A 19,245-nucleotide genomic window follows, 5' to 3' on the forward strand; every position below is an offset into this window, starting at 1 on the left:
TGGCACACGTGATTTAAGAAAAAAAGAGGCCTCCTTCTTGCGTAAGACTTTAACAAATGAGTAGTTTTTTAAAGACCTCGCCCACTTTTTTAACTTGATCAATGCTGCTATTGCTGACGCACAAAGGAACGTATAGAACCTCTAGTGCGTAAAACCTGCCAAGTGGAAACACTATTTATAGTTCAGACCATTTATAGCCCATAGTGTTAGACCGTGTATTTTATTACACCTTACATGTTAATGCATGTCTATGATAATATGTGTACCATCCTCGTCTATCTAACTGTCCAACTATTATAAACCTCTACAACTAATGCCCCCATTTATTACATTGTGTAGCTTCTGCATTGTCGGGCCTAAATGTTTATGGCGGGATATAACAACGTCTTCTATAAAATCAAGAATCTTGTGCACTGCAAATGGTCCTTTCAGTAGTGGCTACTGTAATGGTAATTTTACCAGAGAATCAAGACTCAGCACAGTATTATTTAGACACGTGCTCTCTGCTGCATTAGATCCTCTCCAATAAAATCCTAAACCTGGAAATATTTATCCCAAACGAGTCCCCAGAGACAAGTGTATTAATCAGCTTTGGAAAGTGTCCGTCCAGCGCTCACGTATGCCGTGCCCGTGCGTAACAAGAACGCACATAATTCACGCACGCACTCACGCGCCCCTCGTCGTATTGGCTCCTTTAAAAATCCGAATCAAGGCCAATGATTTATCAAACTCCTATTATCAAGAAAATGTCACGCGAAGGGCACCTTGCTCTGCACTGACGCAAACTCCACTCTTTCCCACGGAGCTATAGAAGAGCTTTTGCACTCGCTGCTTTGCGCGGGTACAGGCAGTCCGCTTCCAGTCCTCTCTTACAGCTGACCCCAGCCTGCCAGCAGACACCCAAATATGGTAAGTGTTCGAAAACACTTTTTTGACTTTTATCTGCTGTTTTATCTGTTTGATGAACTTGTTCTGGGATTTGTTCATGTTCATTGACACTTTTTAAATGCCGTTTGGCACGTTGCTGTTCCGACGCTCTCCATGGTGCTGATTTTCAGCTGCGGCAACTCCACATTTAAAAACTTTTTTCTCTCTTTCTGTCACCTACTATTCCGTTTTTTCTAACTCGTAGAAGCCCATTGTGTGGCTTTTTTTAAAGTTCTGACGCGAGAAAACTGTATGTTTGTTTATCATACCACTTTTCTATTTTTGATTGATAGGCTACTTGTTTTCTTTTTAAATATAAGCGATTATAACCAGTTGCAGTTCTTTGTTTTCTCACTAATTGAAATCACTTCTGAGCATTAATCAATGACAAAGTCGATTTTTTTTCTTTTTCAAAACTGAAGATTTTCTGGTTGCTATCCCTCAAAGCAGCATTTCAGGGAGTCATTTGTAATTCCCCGCCTCGGGTCCGCTCACTGCTGTAACGCCGGTGATCTTGCATGCCTGCCGGGGAGAGTGGAGCTATACCAAGAGACCCGCAGCAGCTTGTCTATTGCCCATAAAATCAGTGGATGTGTGTGGCTGAATGACATGAGGGGGAAATGGGGCGTAAAATTAAAGAATCTTGCAGAAAGCGAGAACTGGAGAAGCCGAGCAAACCCCCTCCCACCAACACACATATATACACACACACACACACACACACACACACACACACACACACACACACACACACACACACACAAACCAACACACCGGGTAGACTGTGAGCTGAAACTATAGAGCAGCCAGAACATGCTGCAGAAAAATGTTGCAGAAAGACAATTGAGTATTGTTAGGTCCAAAGCACAGCTGGACAGCAGCTTCACCACAGCTTCATGCTTTCGGTCGTTTTTCTGCCTTTTGTTTTGCTGATCTGTCACTCCCATGTTCCAGGATTTCTCTGACCAGAGAGAAATGGCCAAACAGCCGGCCAGCGCTCCCACCGGCTACATCCCTGCGCAGCAGCCCGACGGAGCTGCGGGACTTACAGCAAGCAAACCGGACAACACGGCCGCCTGCCCGCCGGCTTCCCCTCACCACCACCCGGCGCCTCAGCCGCCTGCTCCCTGCAACGAGGGCAAAACTTTTTCTTCCACGGAAAATAAACCGGGAGAACTGGACAGCAATAAAGCGTATGGGACGTTTAAAAACACCGCTCCAGCGGCCCCTGGATCCGTGGTCGTGAACTCGGCCTTCAGTAAAGAATCCGCAGGTTCGGCCCGAGAGGGGGCCGCCCTGTACGGCGACCCACTCCGGGCAGCAGAGCAGAACAACACCGCGGGCAACTGGACGGCTATGAGCCAAACCACCATCATCCTGGGAACAGATGGTAACACGTCTGTTCAGCCCGGCACCGTGGCGGGGGTAAGTCAGGTAAATGAAGCGTTTCCTTAACGGAGAGCGGCTGGTCTGAGAGCGGTGTGGATGTTTCCGTATGTCTCTGAGTGGATCTAACCAGCTGTTTCCAACGGGAGAGGTGCACACCCCTGGGAGCTCCCACCGCCATGCAGAGCTTTTGTAGAGCAGGGCTGCTGATGTGTGGTGGAGTGAAAGATCCGGAGTGTGTAATGTTGAGATGAATATCCCTTAAAAATGTGCTGGCTGGTTTATGGTGTTGTCTCTGATGTGTCTCAGATGTGCCACATATGTGCTTAAAAAGAGTGGTGAATGAATGAAGCAGTGGATGTGTAACCCCCGGTTACTAAGACATTATGAGACCCCTTTTGTCATGGCGATCAGATAATAGCCTACAAATTAAGCACTCATTAAGATAGGCTATATAGATCGTTCATTTTTGGAATATAAAACAAAGGCTTTTTACAAATGATATAGTAGAAAGTATTTTTCCATGTTTTAATCCAGGCTGAATTAACACTTCCACAAGGCCACATGGCAGAGGTGCATGCTATAGCGGTTTTGAATGGAGCATGTGTAAACGCCGGATTATTGCATGTAAAGGACTCTAGCTCTTTGGGGGGATTCTGAGCTCTTTGGGGTCCCTGCTCTGCGCAGCGTCAAGTCCGGATCCCTCTGCACCAATCTGATCAAAACTTTGAAACCTGCTTATGTCAGCTAAATATCTGGGAACAAAACGGCGTCTTATTTATGAATCAGTGTGATGGATGATCTGATCAGCGTCAGTGCAGATGGAACATTAGTCCTTAATGAGACTATTTGTTTTTCGTACAGAGCGATTTCCAATGATTTGTTCTGCTTGATTTTTCTTCAGACAGTAACAATGGTAGCACGATAAATGGAATTCAATTATACTCTCGTGGTATTTTCGGCGTTCCCCGCTCCCAGCAGACACACTTGGTATGGCCCAAAAGCCCAGGTGTTATCCGGCTGATAGACAGCACTGTATTACATGAGACTGCGGATTGTTTCAGTCCCGTGGAGGGCACCCCCCACCCCAGGCACACTTACACGTACACGTACACACACACACACACACACACACACACACACACACACACACACACACACACACACACACACACACACACACATACACACACACACACACACACACACACACACACACACACACACACACACACACACACACACACACACACAAATACACACATTCCCATGCATGGTGTTGTTTATTATCTGAATATCCATGCAATTTCTTGTATTCTGCTCATATCCTGCCGTACAATTGTATTTAGGAATTTTTAGTAGCCCATTTGATTTATATTTGTGGACCCTTAGCAGCTTTTTTAATATTATAATCTTAGATTTAGGAGGTGCTTTCAAGCGGTTTGGCTGCAATATCGGGCCCATAGGTGCAGTTAAAGACGAGTTTTAGAAAGGGTTGTCATTGGAAAGTTGGTGCTGATATCTGATTGTCCACTGCATCTGTTAATGAAATCAACATAATGGAACCATTTTATAATGGAACGAATTTTAGTGAGGAAATCATAAGATAAGATAAACCTTTATAGGGAAATTCAGATCAAATGTTCCAAGCTGAACTCTAAAATATTTGTATTGATTCGTTTGTATTTTTAAATGGGGATAATATTTCAAGGTTTCTTTATGATAGTTAAATAAAATTGTAGCCTATTTGTTCTTTAAAAAGAGATTTAGTTGGTGGTTTTTGACTTAAAAGAACTAACGTCCATATATTTTCATTATAAAATTCCATCTTTTAGGCCCAGGTCTTTATTTATAGTATTAATATACAGTTATGGTTTAACTTGGAGTCTAGTGTGGGTTTTATTTTGGAGAATAATTGAATGTTTTTCTCTCTTAGGCTGACGAGGAGGATGAAGAGGGAGATGAGAATAAGGCCAGAGGAAACTGGACCAATAAACTGGATTTTATTCTGTCTATGGTGGGCTATGCTGTGGGTCTGGGGAACGTGTGGCGGTTTCCTTATCTTGCCTTCCAAAATGGTGGAGGTAAGACACTAACAAAAATCTGGTCGAAAAAAAATTGAGTTATTTCCCATCAGAAATCAGGGTTTTTAATGTATTTCTATTGCTCCTTTTGAGATGTTTCTATAGCCCTTAGACCAGCCGGAAAAAATACAGGAGAGATTTTCGATAGCCACTATTTGAATGAGAACAACGAAAACAATTAAAGAAATAAAGATCATGTTAATAAAAATGCATTTAAATAAGTCTTAATAATTTGTATAAGACTGCTGTGAACGAAGACACAGTTAATGATATTATAAATACCATTATTATTATTACTATCCACTACATTTTATATAACAATCAATTACTTGTTCAGCTGCTTGAAATCGTTTATAGATCATTTATGTTTTTGTTTTTTTATCAATCAATGTAATGGCACAAACTGGTTTGAATAACAGCTGATGAGATCCTTTACTTACATTCAATTCTAATAACAGTTTAGTGTTAGTTTTCTGTCTTTTAAACTGCGCTCTGTACATCCGGCTGCTTCCTTTCCTTGCAGGAGCTTTTTTGATCCCCTACCTGACAATGTTGGGCATTGCTGGCGTCCCCATCTTTTTGATGGAGGTGGCCCTGGGCCAGTTTGCCAGCCAGGGGCCCGTGTCAGTGTGGAAATGCATCCCAGCTCTGCAAGGTACACTGCAACAACTAACCAACCAAGAGCCAATTCAAAAATAAAAAACTAATTTGTTGTTATAAACAAGAGTTCATCTACTTTTTCTCAAGAGTAATTTATATATTTCGTTTCATTTATTTATTTTAGGTTGCGGGATTGCCATGTTGATAATATCTGTCTTGATAGCCATATACTATAATATTATTATGTGCTGGACACTGTACTACCTGTTCGCTTCGTTGAAGGGCTCACTGCCATGGGCTAACTGTAGGAATGAGTGGAACACGGCGGAATGTAAGGACAAAGACATGCTGCTGCTAGGTAAGACACACACACGCACACGCACGCACACACACACACACACACGCACGCACACACACACACACACACACACACACACACACCAAAAGTACCTCTCTCTCTCCACAATGCGCAATGCGTCACGACTCCCTCTGAGGTGTCCTGCAGTATAATGAATCCTGACCTGTGATCTCTGCGGTGTTTTCACTCCCCAAAATACTTAAAAGCCATACATTGTTTATGATGGCAAACTATATGTAAGGCCAGGCCTCAATGTGACATTTTCAACTTAGAAACAAACATTTGAAATAGTTGTGATTCTTCTTTTGTGTGATAATGTCATATGTTATGGCTTTGGTTAATTTTTAAATGAAACTGTTTATGAAATGGTGGTTTCTCTGCAGAAAATGTGTGGGGAGGGCCTTGGAGGTATTTTATGTCGACGTGGTTCGAATAAATATCGAAATTCCGTTAATTTTGTTTAATATTCGCCTTTAGCGATTGTGTGAATTTAGCAAAAAAACTGCTTGGTTGACACATTTACTGTACAGGCTGCTGCAGTGCTGCGGTGTGCCCGAGACTGACCCCTGCTGGCTGCTGCGTGAACTGCAGGCATGTAACACTAGGCTCTGGACCTCAATAAGGATGGAAATTATAGATAAAGGAGAAATATTAGTAGTGATCAAATCAGTCAACCATTATGGTTATTGAAGGTTATATAAAACCTGTCATTTAGGCAATGAATACGTTCAAATCATACGTGTATATGTAGTGCAGTGGACTCAATTACATCTTTACAATCTGATACAAATAGGCATGCAAAACAATACACAAACCATTTTGACTGTGCTTTTTCCAAATGTTTCGGTCAAACAGACGTTTATTGAGGTTGATTTTGTTGTGCATGTTCTGCAGTGCTGTTGCATTAGGTTCAGTGGTTTGATTATGTTGTCTTTCCTAGTAACAGGAAACACTCTTTTTATGCACTTGAGTGCTTGAGCCATTGTTTTGTAACATATTATATGCAGTGTTTTAGCCATTTTAGGAAAAAATCTGAAAGCAAAGCACTGACATGTTTTCTGCAATACAATGGATTTAAACAAGTGTCATCACACTTTGCCTGCATGACAATATTTTGCAGTCAAATTAAAAGCGATTTTCTTGTCTTACATTACCTGGACTCCTGGAGTATCATAAATGAGGCATTGATTATAGATAGTTCAGTGTAATCATTTTTATTTTCACATCTGGCTTGATATAACAAAAATAACAAAACATCTAACTAAGTCCTCTCACTGAGGATCCACACTGCTGTCTCCTGTCAGCCCCCCACTCAGATCCATGTGTCCGCTCCCACTAACTCAGTGGGTGAGCCTGAGGGACAGTGAGCTCTGTCCCACTGCAGCACTCTGCCAGTCTCTCCCAGTTTACGTGTGTTGGTTTCTGATTGGAACAGACTCGTGCATCCTGCGGGACAGAAACTTCACCTCCATCAAGAACTCCTCTTTCTGTCTGTCCGCAAACACTATGGGAAACCTGAGCAAACTGCTGAACATGACGGTGGACGGCAACCACACCTACGTCAGCCCCAGCGAGGAGTACTTCAAGTGAGTCTGGCATAAACAGCCAATAAAAGTAGCATTAAGAACTCATAGTAACATAAATGACTGCTGTGTTTTACTTTGAAGTTTTAATTTTCTTATTATTTTCCACAGATGAAAGATCAATCAGATATGTTTGTCTTGAATGTGCTCGACTCGTCTTTAAAAAATCACCAAGCTTGATCATGATAATAGAGAATAATGTTTAACTCCTTAAAGTTTGCCTATACACTTATAAAGGAGTTTCACAGAACAATGTGTTAACATGTTTGTGTCTAAAAACGGATATGTTAAGGAATTCATTTAACACAAAGAAAAAGGTTTTACACCAGTTTCACCTGAAAATGTTCTGCAAAAATAATAATAGTAATCTTTTTCCAGTTATAAATCAAAAGTTGTATATTTACAACTCAAAAACATATACAAAAAACAAATAAACCTTTTTTTCGTAGTATTTAATGAATGTGTTGAAACGAGACAGAATAAGGGGAAACTTCTACAAACAATGAAGTCAAATAATTATACAAATTCTCAAATAACTTAAAGAACAGTTAAAGAACATATTTGAAAGATTTGTGGAACAATACATATATGACTTGAACATTTAAAAAGGAAGTTAGTTATTTGCTAATACATATTTGAAGCACGTGCACTCCGCTCTGCATCAACCAAACGGCTCACTGCACCATCGATGCGAAGGGGACCCAAGTTCCCATCAGCAGAAACACGTGGGTTTGCTATCCTGGCTCCAAAATGGTGGAATGAGCTCCCCATTGACATCAGGACAGCAGATAGCTTACACACCTTCCGGCGCAGACTGAACACTCATCTCTTTCAACTCCACTTCGAGCAATAGAACTATTAACAAAGCACTTATACACTAATAAAGGGCTGTCTTATCTAAAGCCAGTTGAGTAGCACTTGACATGTGTTTGCTCTATGAAGCCTGATGTACTTATATGATTCTGTTTTCTTCAAGTTTGTATTTTGTTGGTCGAACGCACTTATTGTAAGTCGCTTTGGATAAAAGCGTCAGCTAAATGCAATGTAATGAATTGTGTATTGCATTGCATTTTGTTTGAGTTTATGAGGTGTGTTTTCAGGCTGAGTTTTGCTGTTTGAATCCCGCCTGCAGGTACAACGTGTTGCACATCTCCAAAGGAATTGAGTTTCCAGGAGATATCCGCTGGCCTCTGGCAGGCTGTCTGATGCTCGCCTGGTTAATCGTCTACGCTTCTCTAGCCAAAGGAATCAAATCGTCAGGAAAGGTAACACAAAACAAAAATTCTCCTCAAAATAGTCCTCTGGTCTGTTCTGCTGTTTGCTACTTTATTTATCTGGTGAGGAGAACAAGTGTGATTGCAGTGCCCCCTAGTGATGAGATTTTGCATAATGGTGAGCAAGGGAAGAGCTCAAGTGAAGAGCCCTTACTGTCACCAAGTGCTGTTAGATTTTAGACCAAGCTTTTAACATATTAAAAAAAAGCAGATTAATTAAATGCGATCTTTTTTATTTAATAAATCTGGAGGAAATTCATTTTAATTTCTCATCAGGTTGAACTAATAAGGCCTTAAAATAAATATACAACTTAGAAGATAACAAATATTTTTAAAAATATTCTTACAAACGATCAAATATCTTGTAAATTCAATTCAATCTTTATTTCAGACTCAAGGTCCATATCACATACAAAATGACAAGATACACATAAATAAATAAGCTAAAGCTAAACAAAAAAACAAACATAAAAAACATATAATCAGTCCAATGACAGATAGCCACACGCTCACTGTCTGTGGAGGCTGTTGCGCCAATGTCTCCAAATCATGGAAGAGAACCGAGTAGAAATCTTCACAGGGTTAATTAAAATCGAGATAACATGATTGTCAGAGTCTTCTAGGCTAGGCGACACATGAATTTGTACATTACATTTCTTAAACGGGCTTGACAGGTAGGTACCCCCAAGTTAACAAACAGCTGGCTGGCACTGCGCCATCTTGGTACCCTCACCAGCAACCGTAAAGCATCATTGTATGCAACTTTTAGTTTTTGCATGCTTCTAGCCTTGTAGTTACTCCACAGGTGAGCCGTGTGCAGAAAGCTTTGAAAAGTGATACCTTCACATCTACAGAGCACTTGTGAAATTTCCGCATTAATATGTTTGCCTGGGCATACAGTTTGCAAAGTATCAACAAAGTCTCATTTGATCCATTCGTATCCGAATCCTAATACTTATTCCAGGGGAAATATCTTTCTGTAACAATTGCTCCATTTCATAATAATAATAATTTAAAAAATCGAATAAGAATATGTATACTTATATAAACAAAGAAGTTAAAACCCGCTGTTTTTTGGTGGCTCTATTTTCCTCCCTTGTTGGACAAGAATCTAGAGCAGTATGGCATCCATTGAGAGATTATTGAAGTTGAATTATTGTATAGTGTTGCCCTCTGCTGGACATAGATGCAACACACACACTGTCAAACCTTTAGAGACACCAGCTGGCTTGAAACCGTCTAGAGCCAACAGATTGTCATGTTACATAATAGAAAAAAACATCTGGACAGTTTTTATTTTAAGGTGCAGTGTGTGTAACCTCACATATTATTTGTATTTATCATCATTTCTGTGTGCGGAAATCAAACCTGGAAGACTGAATAATGTTGTTTTTGTTTGGTTGCTGGTTTTCTTAGGGTTAATTCATATTAAATGTTGTCCGAACAACAAAAGTTATAATCTAGTCTACATGACTGGATCCCCAACATTACATCCACCTTGTGTTTGGAACAGTTGATTGACATACAAACTGCCCAAATGTTCTTTTCCCCACTGAAAATATTGTAGCAACTTGACACAGGCTGTTTTACTGGCCTTCCCACTCTCACTTCGCCTCATCTTGTCTCCTCAGGTGGTGTATTTCACAGCCACCTTCCCCTACGTGGTGCTGGTCATCCTGCTCATCAGAGGAGTGACCCTCCCTGGTGCCTTCAACGGCATCCTCTACTTCATAACTCCAAAGTGGGAGAAACTGTGGTCTGCAAAGGTACCTGACGCATGACGCTTAATTCACCCATGTTGTGTTGTTCTCTGTCCTTTTCCTGCTCTTCACCTGCAGCCCTTCCTCTCCTCTGTCAGGTGTGGAAAGACGCAGCCACTCAGATCTTCTTCTCTCTGTCGGCTGCTTGGGGAGGCCTCATCACTCTCTCTTCCTACAATAAGTTCCACAATAACTGCTACAGGTAAACACACAAAAGGTAAACCATGCTTCTGGCAGACACATTCAAACTGTCACTGTAGACACTGACACTGTTTCTTTATGTCTGGTAGAAATGTCAACAATGAATGTGACTCTTTGCAGCCTGCAGTTCAGTGTTTCTTTCATTTCCTCTCTTCTAAAGCATCCCCCTCTGTCTTTCGAATCTGTGAACTATTGTTGTGTTTTATTCATTTCACTCCCACTCAATTTGAAACATATAACGGTCACATGTAGTGCTGCGTACCTGGACTCACATTCAGGTTCAGGTCCGGACTCAAGTCCAGAGGTTCAGGTTCAGGTCCGGACTTATAAGTCCGGACCTGAACCCATGGCTTGTGTCAAGTTGTGTGAGTAACTAAAGTGAACTTATTGTGAGCTAATTATCAATTGAAAATTAACTCATAATCAACTCAAATTCAAACTCATCAGGTTTATTGCGCTCCCATCTAACTTGTGTCCACATTTCTCTACAAAGTACAAATGTGCCACTTAGTCTACAAATGACTTATGACAGCAACTACAGTGAACTACTACAAAGTTCAAACATTTATTTCATTTACCAAACTAAAGTAACCAAACAGTCCCTGAGCTGACTGAGCCTAAATCCCTAAAACGTTGCTGAAAGGTAGAGTGTAGAGTAGACTATACACATTACACTGTTACACACCTACTATACAGTATAGGCTACACTGTAGTGGCTGTACAGTCAGAGTGTACTGTACTGTCTGTGCACCATGTCTTTTCTACAACTCTACATGTGTACATTATACAGTACATACTACATACATAGTGATGTACATACATACTGTTAGAAATTAAAATCAATGTTGATATGGCGTAATTTTGAATTAAAAACACTAATTTAAATCACTTTTATTCTGAAAAAAACGAAAGTTCACACTATTAACTTAAAACTTTTATTCTGAAAATTCTTCACTTCCGGTTAGCATTAGCATGTGGCGAAATTCTACGTTTTCAAACCGTAAATCGAAGGTGAAATGACATGTGATGTTGGACACTGAGCACACTGGGATTAGCACTCATTTATTGACGCTGAATAACGTTTATCAGGGAATGTTTAAATAACCACAGACACCAGAATATACGTAAGTGCTAGTTTTTTTGCGAGTCCAAGTACCGGTTCCTGACGTTCCGGTTTTAACCGGACTTGAACCGAAACTTTTTACAAGTCCAGTACCGGTTCGGCGTACCGGTACGCAGCACTAGTCACATGTATGGGACACATCTACAAAACCAACACATTTAAAGAGAATTGTACTTTTCTTTCTTACATTTTTTTTCTCCAAATAAACTAAACGTAATGAATGTTAGACTTCAGAAGGGCTTGTTGTTAAGTTGTTTTCATAATTCTAAGAAATATCCATAACCTAACACACATAATTTTATTTTGCATATTAACATTTTCTCTTTCAATTCAAATTACCACCATGAATGTTTTGCTACACAAATACCTTCAATAAACCTATCTAATAACATATTTTACACACATGCCCATTACATAACATTACATGGTTATTATTTATTTTACAATATAATGCATAATGCACTACACCCCCCTGTATACACTTTCTGTAACATTTAGATTTGCAGTATTAACTCCTACCACCAGATGGCGCCATTGTCTCTCTTTTCTGCTTTACACAACAGTCATGTCCTGTTTCAAATGATAGAGCTTTACCATCATATCAAATTGGTTTTATGTTGCATGTTTAACATATTGCTGCATTATTTACATCACTAAAGCAGATAGTAACCATTTGTTTCTCCCTTTCCCTCTTTTCCCCTGCAGGGATACTATTATTGTGACATGTACAAACAGTGCGACCAGTATATTTGCTGGCTTTGTCATCTTCTCGGTCATTGGTTTCATGGCACATGAGTTGAAAGTGCCGATAGAGCAGGTGGCGGATGAAGGTAAGTTACCACGGTAGCAGCAGGCCGGAGCTGTTCACTCACACACACCTGAAAACTTTACCTGCTGTGGAGATGGTGTGGGTCATCTTCATTTACGTACGTGTGTGTGTGTGTGTGTGTGTGTGTGTGTGTGTGTGTGTGTGTGTGTGTGTGTGTGTGTGTGTGTGTGTGTGTGTGTGTGTGTGTGTGTGTGTGTGTGTGTGTGTGTGTGTGTGTGTGTGTGTGTGTGTGTGTGTGTGTGTGTGTGTGTGTGTGTGTGTGTGTGTGTGTGTGTGTCTCTGTGTGTGTTTGCTCTGTTTGTGTGTGTCAGGTCCAGGCATAGCATTCGTGGTGTATCCAGAGGCGCTGACCAGACTTCCACTGTCTCCTTTCTGGGCGATCATTTTCTTCCTCATGCTCCTGACTCTTGGCCTGGATACCATGGTAACCACTGCTCCGTCTGTCTCTGTGTCTCTGTGTGTGTGTGTGTGTGTGTGTGTGTGTGTGTGTGTGTGTGTGTGTGTGTGTGTGTGTGTGTGTGTGTGTGTGTGTGTGTGTGTGTGTGTGTGTGTGTGTGTGTGTGTGTGTGTGTGTGTGTGTGTGTCTGTGAGTGTGTGTCTGTGAGTGTGTGCCCTATATTACTTTGTGGTACTCTAAAAGTGCCAGCTATTTCGACACAATCAGAATTTTAGGCATTACAAGCTGATAGTAAGTTATCGTTATATTTGATTTAATTATAGTTAATTAGTTACTTTTGGTCTTCCTTCCAACACAAACCTTTATTCACACCAACCCCTAACGCCTCACACTTGCTACTAGTTTCATTGACATTTACACTATATTATATGACTTCTTTATTTGATTACATTGACAATTATACTATGCTTATTAAATTATTATTTTTTAAAGTTGGTTCGCTAGTTAGGACCACCTTAGTCAGGTCATAACAAATAACAATTCAACAACCCAATTCAAAATACACCTGTCATGTTAGCCAGTTTCAGATGTGAAAAGAATTAAAATCTGACATGTGATTCGTCAGAAACTGTTGTACTAGCCCTGTTAATAAAACCTCAAAAGTGTTGTTATTACATGTTGTGTCTTGTTAGCAGCTAAGCTAGCTACCAATTGTGTGAAGAGCATTCAGCTATGTTTAGCTAGCTTGGAAACTCATTTTAGGGACAGGACTGTTGCTGCATACACTGAAATCACGTTTGTTCAGTGGTTGACGTTGAGAAATAGCTTTTGGTTTGGATTTTTATTTTTGCTTTTGATGGATGTTAGCAAGTATCTTTAGCTTTCAGTCTTTGTTCTAAGCTATAGGCTAAAGAGCTGCCGGACATCCCTTTGTAGTGGGCACACAGTGGTGAAAGTGATGTCACTTCTCTCTTTGGAATCTGGTACAAGACAGCAAAACAAGCCTGGACCTTAAAATGGTGACATGTATTGGCCACTTGGGGGCCAACAATACTCCACAGCTTGTCAAATGTAGTAAAACCTACAACAACCAACATTTTCAAATCCAGCAGAAATGGAGCAGCACTATGCTCCGATTGGAGTGGAGTTCCTGAGGATTGTAAATGCAACATTCATGCACTTTCCTGCTAAATTATGGTTTTTGTTGTTGTTGTGTTGTACTGGGTAGGTAGTGTACTATGACTTTATAGGGGATTGTTTTGGAAAAACATTTAAAAACAACAGCCTGCTGCTGTGGGAAGTAAGGGTGATAGGGCAGAGCTGAGGCTGAACCCAACAGTACATGTGCAGTTAAACCAAAAATAATGTTCCAACAGAGTCTAAAAAGATAATTGGAGCTGCAGTGCTTATTCTCTGTGGGTCTGTAGCTGCAAATTAAAATGACAAAGATTCATATGATTATATAAATTATTTATATTTTCGAGCTCCAAGGGCAGAGCTTTTTGTTTAAGGGGAATAACAATCTTAGATCAGAGTACGGGAATGAGAGTAGCCATTGTTTGTTTGTGAGAACACAATGTTTTAGAAGTGGCTGAAACAGCACCAGTCTCTTGGTGAAGATTTCTAAGTTTGATAACATCAGCAAGCTTTATTTTGGCAAGGAGAGTCTCAAAGTAAACACTCAACTTTGTTAGCAGCATGCAGCTCGGTATAAACTCGGTATAGACATTGACCTAATTATCATAATTACTCACACACACCACCCACTGTGGCTGATTTCAGCTGAAGAGCTCTCTGGGTTCTTGAGCTGGGGGGGGGGCTGCATGATTGGAGTGAGTGAAATGAAGTTGACCTTAAAGTTTTGCAACAACAACCCTGAAGTAAATCTATGTTTGGGTACAATTAAAGTACCTGAATAAAGTTGTTTCTCCAAACTTTTGTCTGACATTCTCGAGATTAAACCATCACAAACAAGTGTGGAGATAGTCAAGTATAAGTAGAAAACTGCATTAACCAGTTTTTGTCATCTACGAGGCTGGAGGCCTTGAGTGTGCCATTAAAGTATTTAAACAAAATATTTTAATGTATTAAACATTATTATTAAAGATGTAAAATGTATTATAAATGTAATTATAACGTGCCTTTAAATTATACACAAAATGATATGTTTTGTTGTGCTCGCTAGCTTTGTATATTTAGCCATTATCAATTTATAGCTGTCACAATTGTGTTTCAAGTTTGTTTTGTTGGCTTAAATTCGTAATAACACACTTTCAAAGTGCTTCCTTTTCTGTACTACCAATGCACACCACTCTTCAAAGTTACAGAACTGTAATTGTGTCAGTTACTGCACTTATTTATTCCTGATGTGACTTCAATAAACCCTTAAGTCCCTGGCATGTTTAAAAAAAAGTCCAGAGCACCTCTGGATACAATCCTGGGGCAAACAGTTCCAGTACAAAACACCAACTCTTCTACATGCAGTGTGATGCTTCTGAGCCGAGCAGAGGAGCGGGGGCACAGCGGCGCATTAACACACAAGTCTACATTAACAGTAAATGATGATGTTACTTTGCCTTGGCAGCGGCAGGTCCGAAGAGAGGGCTGGTGGCTTTGTTGTAGAAAGAAGCTCGGTGGTAATAGGCTTGGGATGTTGACGGGAAATTAGTTTTGGGAGTTCAGTAGGAAGTAGACGAGCGGAGAGGAGGCAGATAGCTCAGCTCCAATGGCTTTCTACAGAGTATACACACACACACTGACTATACACACTCTCTCAATTTGCCTGTTTGCATATTCATCTGCTGCTGTCCTCTGGGTTCTGAGCCCATTTTAACATCATGTTGCATTTGCTAATGGAACATGCTCCTCCTCAGGATTAGGATAATGTTCTTTATTTGTTTTGGTAATAAATGGAATTACGGCAAAAATGGGGCGAAGCCTGCGAGCTAGTTCAGGCAGTCAACTCGAGCACTTATGCTGCATTCATACATAACGCCCCCTTGCCACTCTGCAACCAAACAGAGTCTCCTTAATATGCCGCTCTATTTAACCTGCCTCTCTATATGCATTGCTTGCTGCTGCTATTGCTGCAGCTACCTCTACGTCGCTGCTGCTCGCTGCCCCCCCACCACCCCAGCTTCCACCTGTAGGCTCGGGGGTTAGTTATTTAATCATCACTCATGGTGCTATGTATATCTGTGGAGTGATGAGGCCCGAGCCTAGATGCCAAACTCAACTATATGCTGCTTCTAATAAACATGTGAAAGAAACACGTGAGTTGTCTGACTGAACTGGGTTTATAGGATGAATTGGAGACGAACGGCTCTGAATACTGAATTCCAGCATCATCAACTGCTCTGATACAAAAGAGGAAAACGTGCTGACTGGAGGCTTTTTAGTTGAAATGCTGCTGCAAAACTGGGCTGATTAGACCATTTCAGTCATTCTGTAGTCAGGATATGTGGTGATGTGTTTTTCAGAGTTAGCATTTCGAACTTCATGATGATTTAACATCATTTAATTCAATTTGTTCTATTATAGGCTAAGCAAATTTGAGTCTGAATGAAAAATCTTTCATCTGGCATGTGATTGAACTCTCTCTGTTTCTTCCTCTCTATTATCTCCATCCCAGTTCGCCACCATAGAGACCATCGTAACCTCGGTGTCGGACGAGTTCCCCAAATACTTGAGGAAAAACAAACCACTCTTTACTTTGATCTTCTGTGCCATCTTCTTCGTCTGCGGGTTCCCTATGATTACAGAGGTACGGCACTAAAACACAAATCCATGCACACACTGATGCTTCAAGGCCCCACAGGGACATTTGAGCATTATCTCCACATGTCCTTGGACTCTTTCTTTGAATAAGCCGACAGATCTCTGCATGTAAAGTGAAGTCGGTCTTCAGAGGACAAGGCTCGCTGATTGGAACAAGAGAGGCTGAGTCTTATTAGAATCCCCCCAGACAGCCTCAGAAGGCAAAATCCAGCCCAAAGTAGGATTTATACACGTCATTTATTTTCATCCAGTGCAAGTCGCTGTGACAGTTATCTCCATTGAGAAGTCAGAGGTTGACAAAGAGTGAAGGAGGAGAGGTGTCCTTGAAGGATGATACCTCGAACTGCTGTAACACTTACTTTGTGTTTGTGACAGAATGGGATGTTCATGCTGCAGTTGGTGGACACGTACGCAGCCTCCTACTCGTTGGTCATCATTGCGATCTGTGAGCTGTTGGGGATTTCCTACCTCTATGGTGAGTACAGCTGATCCTGTTTGATCTCTTTCACGTGCAAGAATGAATGGCTAGAGGCCACTGGAGGCTGTAATGTTATTGTTACAACCTACAGTGTGAACTAACAACTAACATACGGACTATTTTGTTCTTTGAGGAGAACGAATGTTCTCATTAGATTATATTCCTTGGGTATTCATTTTATATCAATGCAAATCTGGTTAGTTTTGTCTACATATCTTGACCAATCTCAGCTCCATCCTCCCTTTTGTTTGCAGGTCTTACATTAAAAAAATCCATCATCAAATATCCAAACATCCCTGAACACAGCTGCAGGAAACTGTTCTGGTTTTAAGAGGAATTCTTCATTTATATAAGAAGTAATTCAACAAACCCTGAATGCTACACTTCATTTGCAGCCTGATAACATCTTTTGTAAGACCCTCAATGTCCATGTCTTTCAAACTCTGTTGTGAAGTGCGAGTGGTGCCACTTGAGGTGTTTTCTCAGACTTGACAAAGCTCCTCCAAAGCCACCGAATCATTACTGGTTTCACAGACTTCGTATGTCTAGAAAAGCTGTCTTTGACATAAACAATCAAAGTGACCCTTCAAAGATTTTCTAAACATATAATAATTGAATCAGCCTAGCTTTTAGGCAAGAGTTTTAGTGCCCCAGGAGGATTCACATGCTGTTTCAGAGACGTTTGTATTCACACAGAAGAAATAGAAAAGTCTTTCGACCCAAACCCAAATTGAAAAATCTCTGGTGTACAAAATCCCATGTTTTATTCAAAACCTTATCGACATGAAAAGGAACTTTAAAATCTATTATTAAACATTAAAAATGAAGTTCTCTAGTCGCATTCTTAACTCGTTTTCTTATGAACATGTTAAGTAATTCAATAGCCTACCCTGGCTAGTATTTAAATATGTTTCAAACTTTCAAAAAGTTTAAAAGATGTGTTGTCTATGTGTATAAGAGCTTGATCATCTTGAAGTCAGCAGTTCTCACTTCCCTTTCTCACCGGTATACACAGTGTAATTCCACATGTGACCACTAGGAGTCTCTGTCGTGATGTCTAAGTCACACACACAGGGCTCAGGTGTACAGGAACAGGCTGTGGAGAAAACTCCAGTTTGTCAGAGCATCAGTACAGGTGACATATTAAAATGATTGTGTGACTGCCTCTTCATGTCACTCACTGTTATCCGTCAATAAAGCCGCAGGAATGAAGCCATCTGCTCCCACGCTTTTTCTGAAGGACCACAGAAACTACTGCTCTCTCTTTCTCAGACACACACACAGTCACACATTTTACAAGGCCTTTTATTTAAGGGACCTTATTAAACCCAGCTCAGTCTCTGTGTCTCCTCTTTCTGTCTTTCTCCCATGTATGTTCTTTTATGTCATTTCGCTTCTCTTTTCTTTCTGTCCGTGCAGGTCTGCAGAGATTTTGTGAGGACATTGAAATGATGATTGGTTTCCAGCCAAACCGATTCTGGAGAATCTGCTGGGGTTTTGTGACTCCAACCATTCTGACGGTGTGTTTGTTTTTGCTCATCTTATTCTCTTTCTCTCGCACGCACACACAGAACATGTGCGGCGTAAATATGTTTTCACTGCTGCCTTTCAAGTGTATTGATTTGCAATTGGAAAGCAACAGAAATGTATTCATTTTTTCCTATTCCTGTCACGTCACCAAGTCTCAAGTTGTTCTACACAATAGTTACTGCCTGATTGTTGATAACCCAGCTGCTGCTGCAAACACACACATACATTTATCTCCAGACAACACATTTTCTGGGAAACGGCCATTTATTTGTGGTAGCAGAATCTGATGCACAGAGTTCAGTGTTGGACCCTGGCCAGAAGCCGTGTTAGTAATTGTACTGGAAACCATTGTAGCTCTGAATCAGAGGTGACGATGACGAATGGAGCAGCAGCGAGGCCGGCTGGTCCTCTCGCTGCTCTCCAGGGAGATCTGATTTCCTCGGGAAGCTCATTGATGCACTACAGTGTACAGCAAGCTAATGTATTTCTGTCGGCCTTGGGTTTATTTCTGTTTTCAATTGCTTCCTCCTATTCTAATCTTTCAGGTTCCAAAATGTAGTCAATAGAATGTACACTTTGTCCCACCCTGTCCAATCCTTTGTAAATATAGTAAAAGGAAGGTCTGCTTTAGCTTTAGCCTTGCATCCTGGGTTTAATCTAGTAATTGGAAATACATCTTCAGACTACATCATGCTACAGAAGTCTAAACATTTGTATTTGAAGTGTAATAGTTGTTTATATTCTTACCCATGAGTGTGGAGTTTGCAGGGATAGGACTTTGTGAAGAACGGTGGGGTTTTCTGCCTTTGTTTTTAATGAACTTTGGTGCCATGTCACTGTGTCTCCTCCAGTACAAAGTATATTTTGTTTTGAAGGTTGCAACATAATCTGAATGCTTTGCCCGAATTAGTAAAAATAGTCTTTGAATTGAGAAAAAA

The 19,245-nt window shown here is 40.6% G+C and overlaps 1 protein-coding gene across 1 annotated transcript in view; it reads left to right on the forward strand.

The window, feature by feature from the left end:
- The first annotated feature begins 1,872 nt into the window (after positions 1 to 1,872).
- slc6a5 (solute carrier family 6 member 5) overlaps positions 1,873 to 19,245 on the forward strand; it is a 17,638-nt gene continuing 265 nt past the window's right edge. Inside the window, exons 1-13 of the mRNA XM_034078161.1 lie at positions 1,873 to 2,361; positions 4,259 to 4,397; positions 4,921 to 5,052; positions 5,182 to 5,355; positions 6,791 to 6,941; positions 8,071 to 8,203; positions 9,844 to 9,978; positions 10,071 to 10,174; positions 12,002 to 12,126; positions 12,437 to 12,549; positions 16,154 to 16,285; positions 16,675 to 16,774; positions 18,197 to 18,297. Of these exons, the coding sequence (XP_033934052.1) occupies positions 1,873 to 2,361; positions 4,259 to 4,397; positions 4,921 to 5,052; positions 5,182 to 5,355; positions 6,791 to 6,941; positions 8,071 to 8,203; positions 9,844 to 9,978; positions 10,071 to 10,174; positions 12,002 to 12,126; positions 12,437 to 12,549; positions 16,154 to 16,285; positions 16,675 to 16,774; positions 18,197 to 18,297 (2,028 nt within the window). The remainder of the gene's footprint in view (positions 2,362 to 4,258; positions 4,398 to 4,920; positions 5,053 to 5,181; positions 5,356 to 6,790; positions 6,942 to 8,070; positions 8,204 to 9,843; positions 9,979 to 10,070; positions 10,175 to 12,001; positions 12,127 to 12,436; positions 12,550 to 16,153; positions 16,286 to 16,674; positions 16,775 to 18,196; positions 18,298 to 19,245) is intronic.

This window comes from Pseudochaenichthys georgianus, chromosome 3 (assembly GCF_902827115.2).
Source record: "Pseudochaenichthys georgianus chromosome 3, fPseGeo1.2, whole genome shotgun sequence".
Lineage (NCBI taxonomy): Eukaryota > Metazoa > Chordata > Actinopteri > Perciformes > Channichthyidae > Pseudochaenichthys > Pseudochaenichthys georgianus.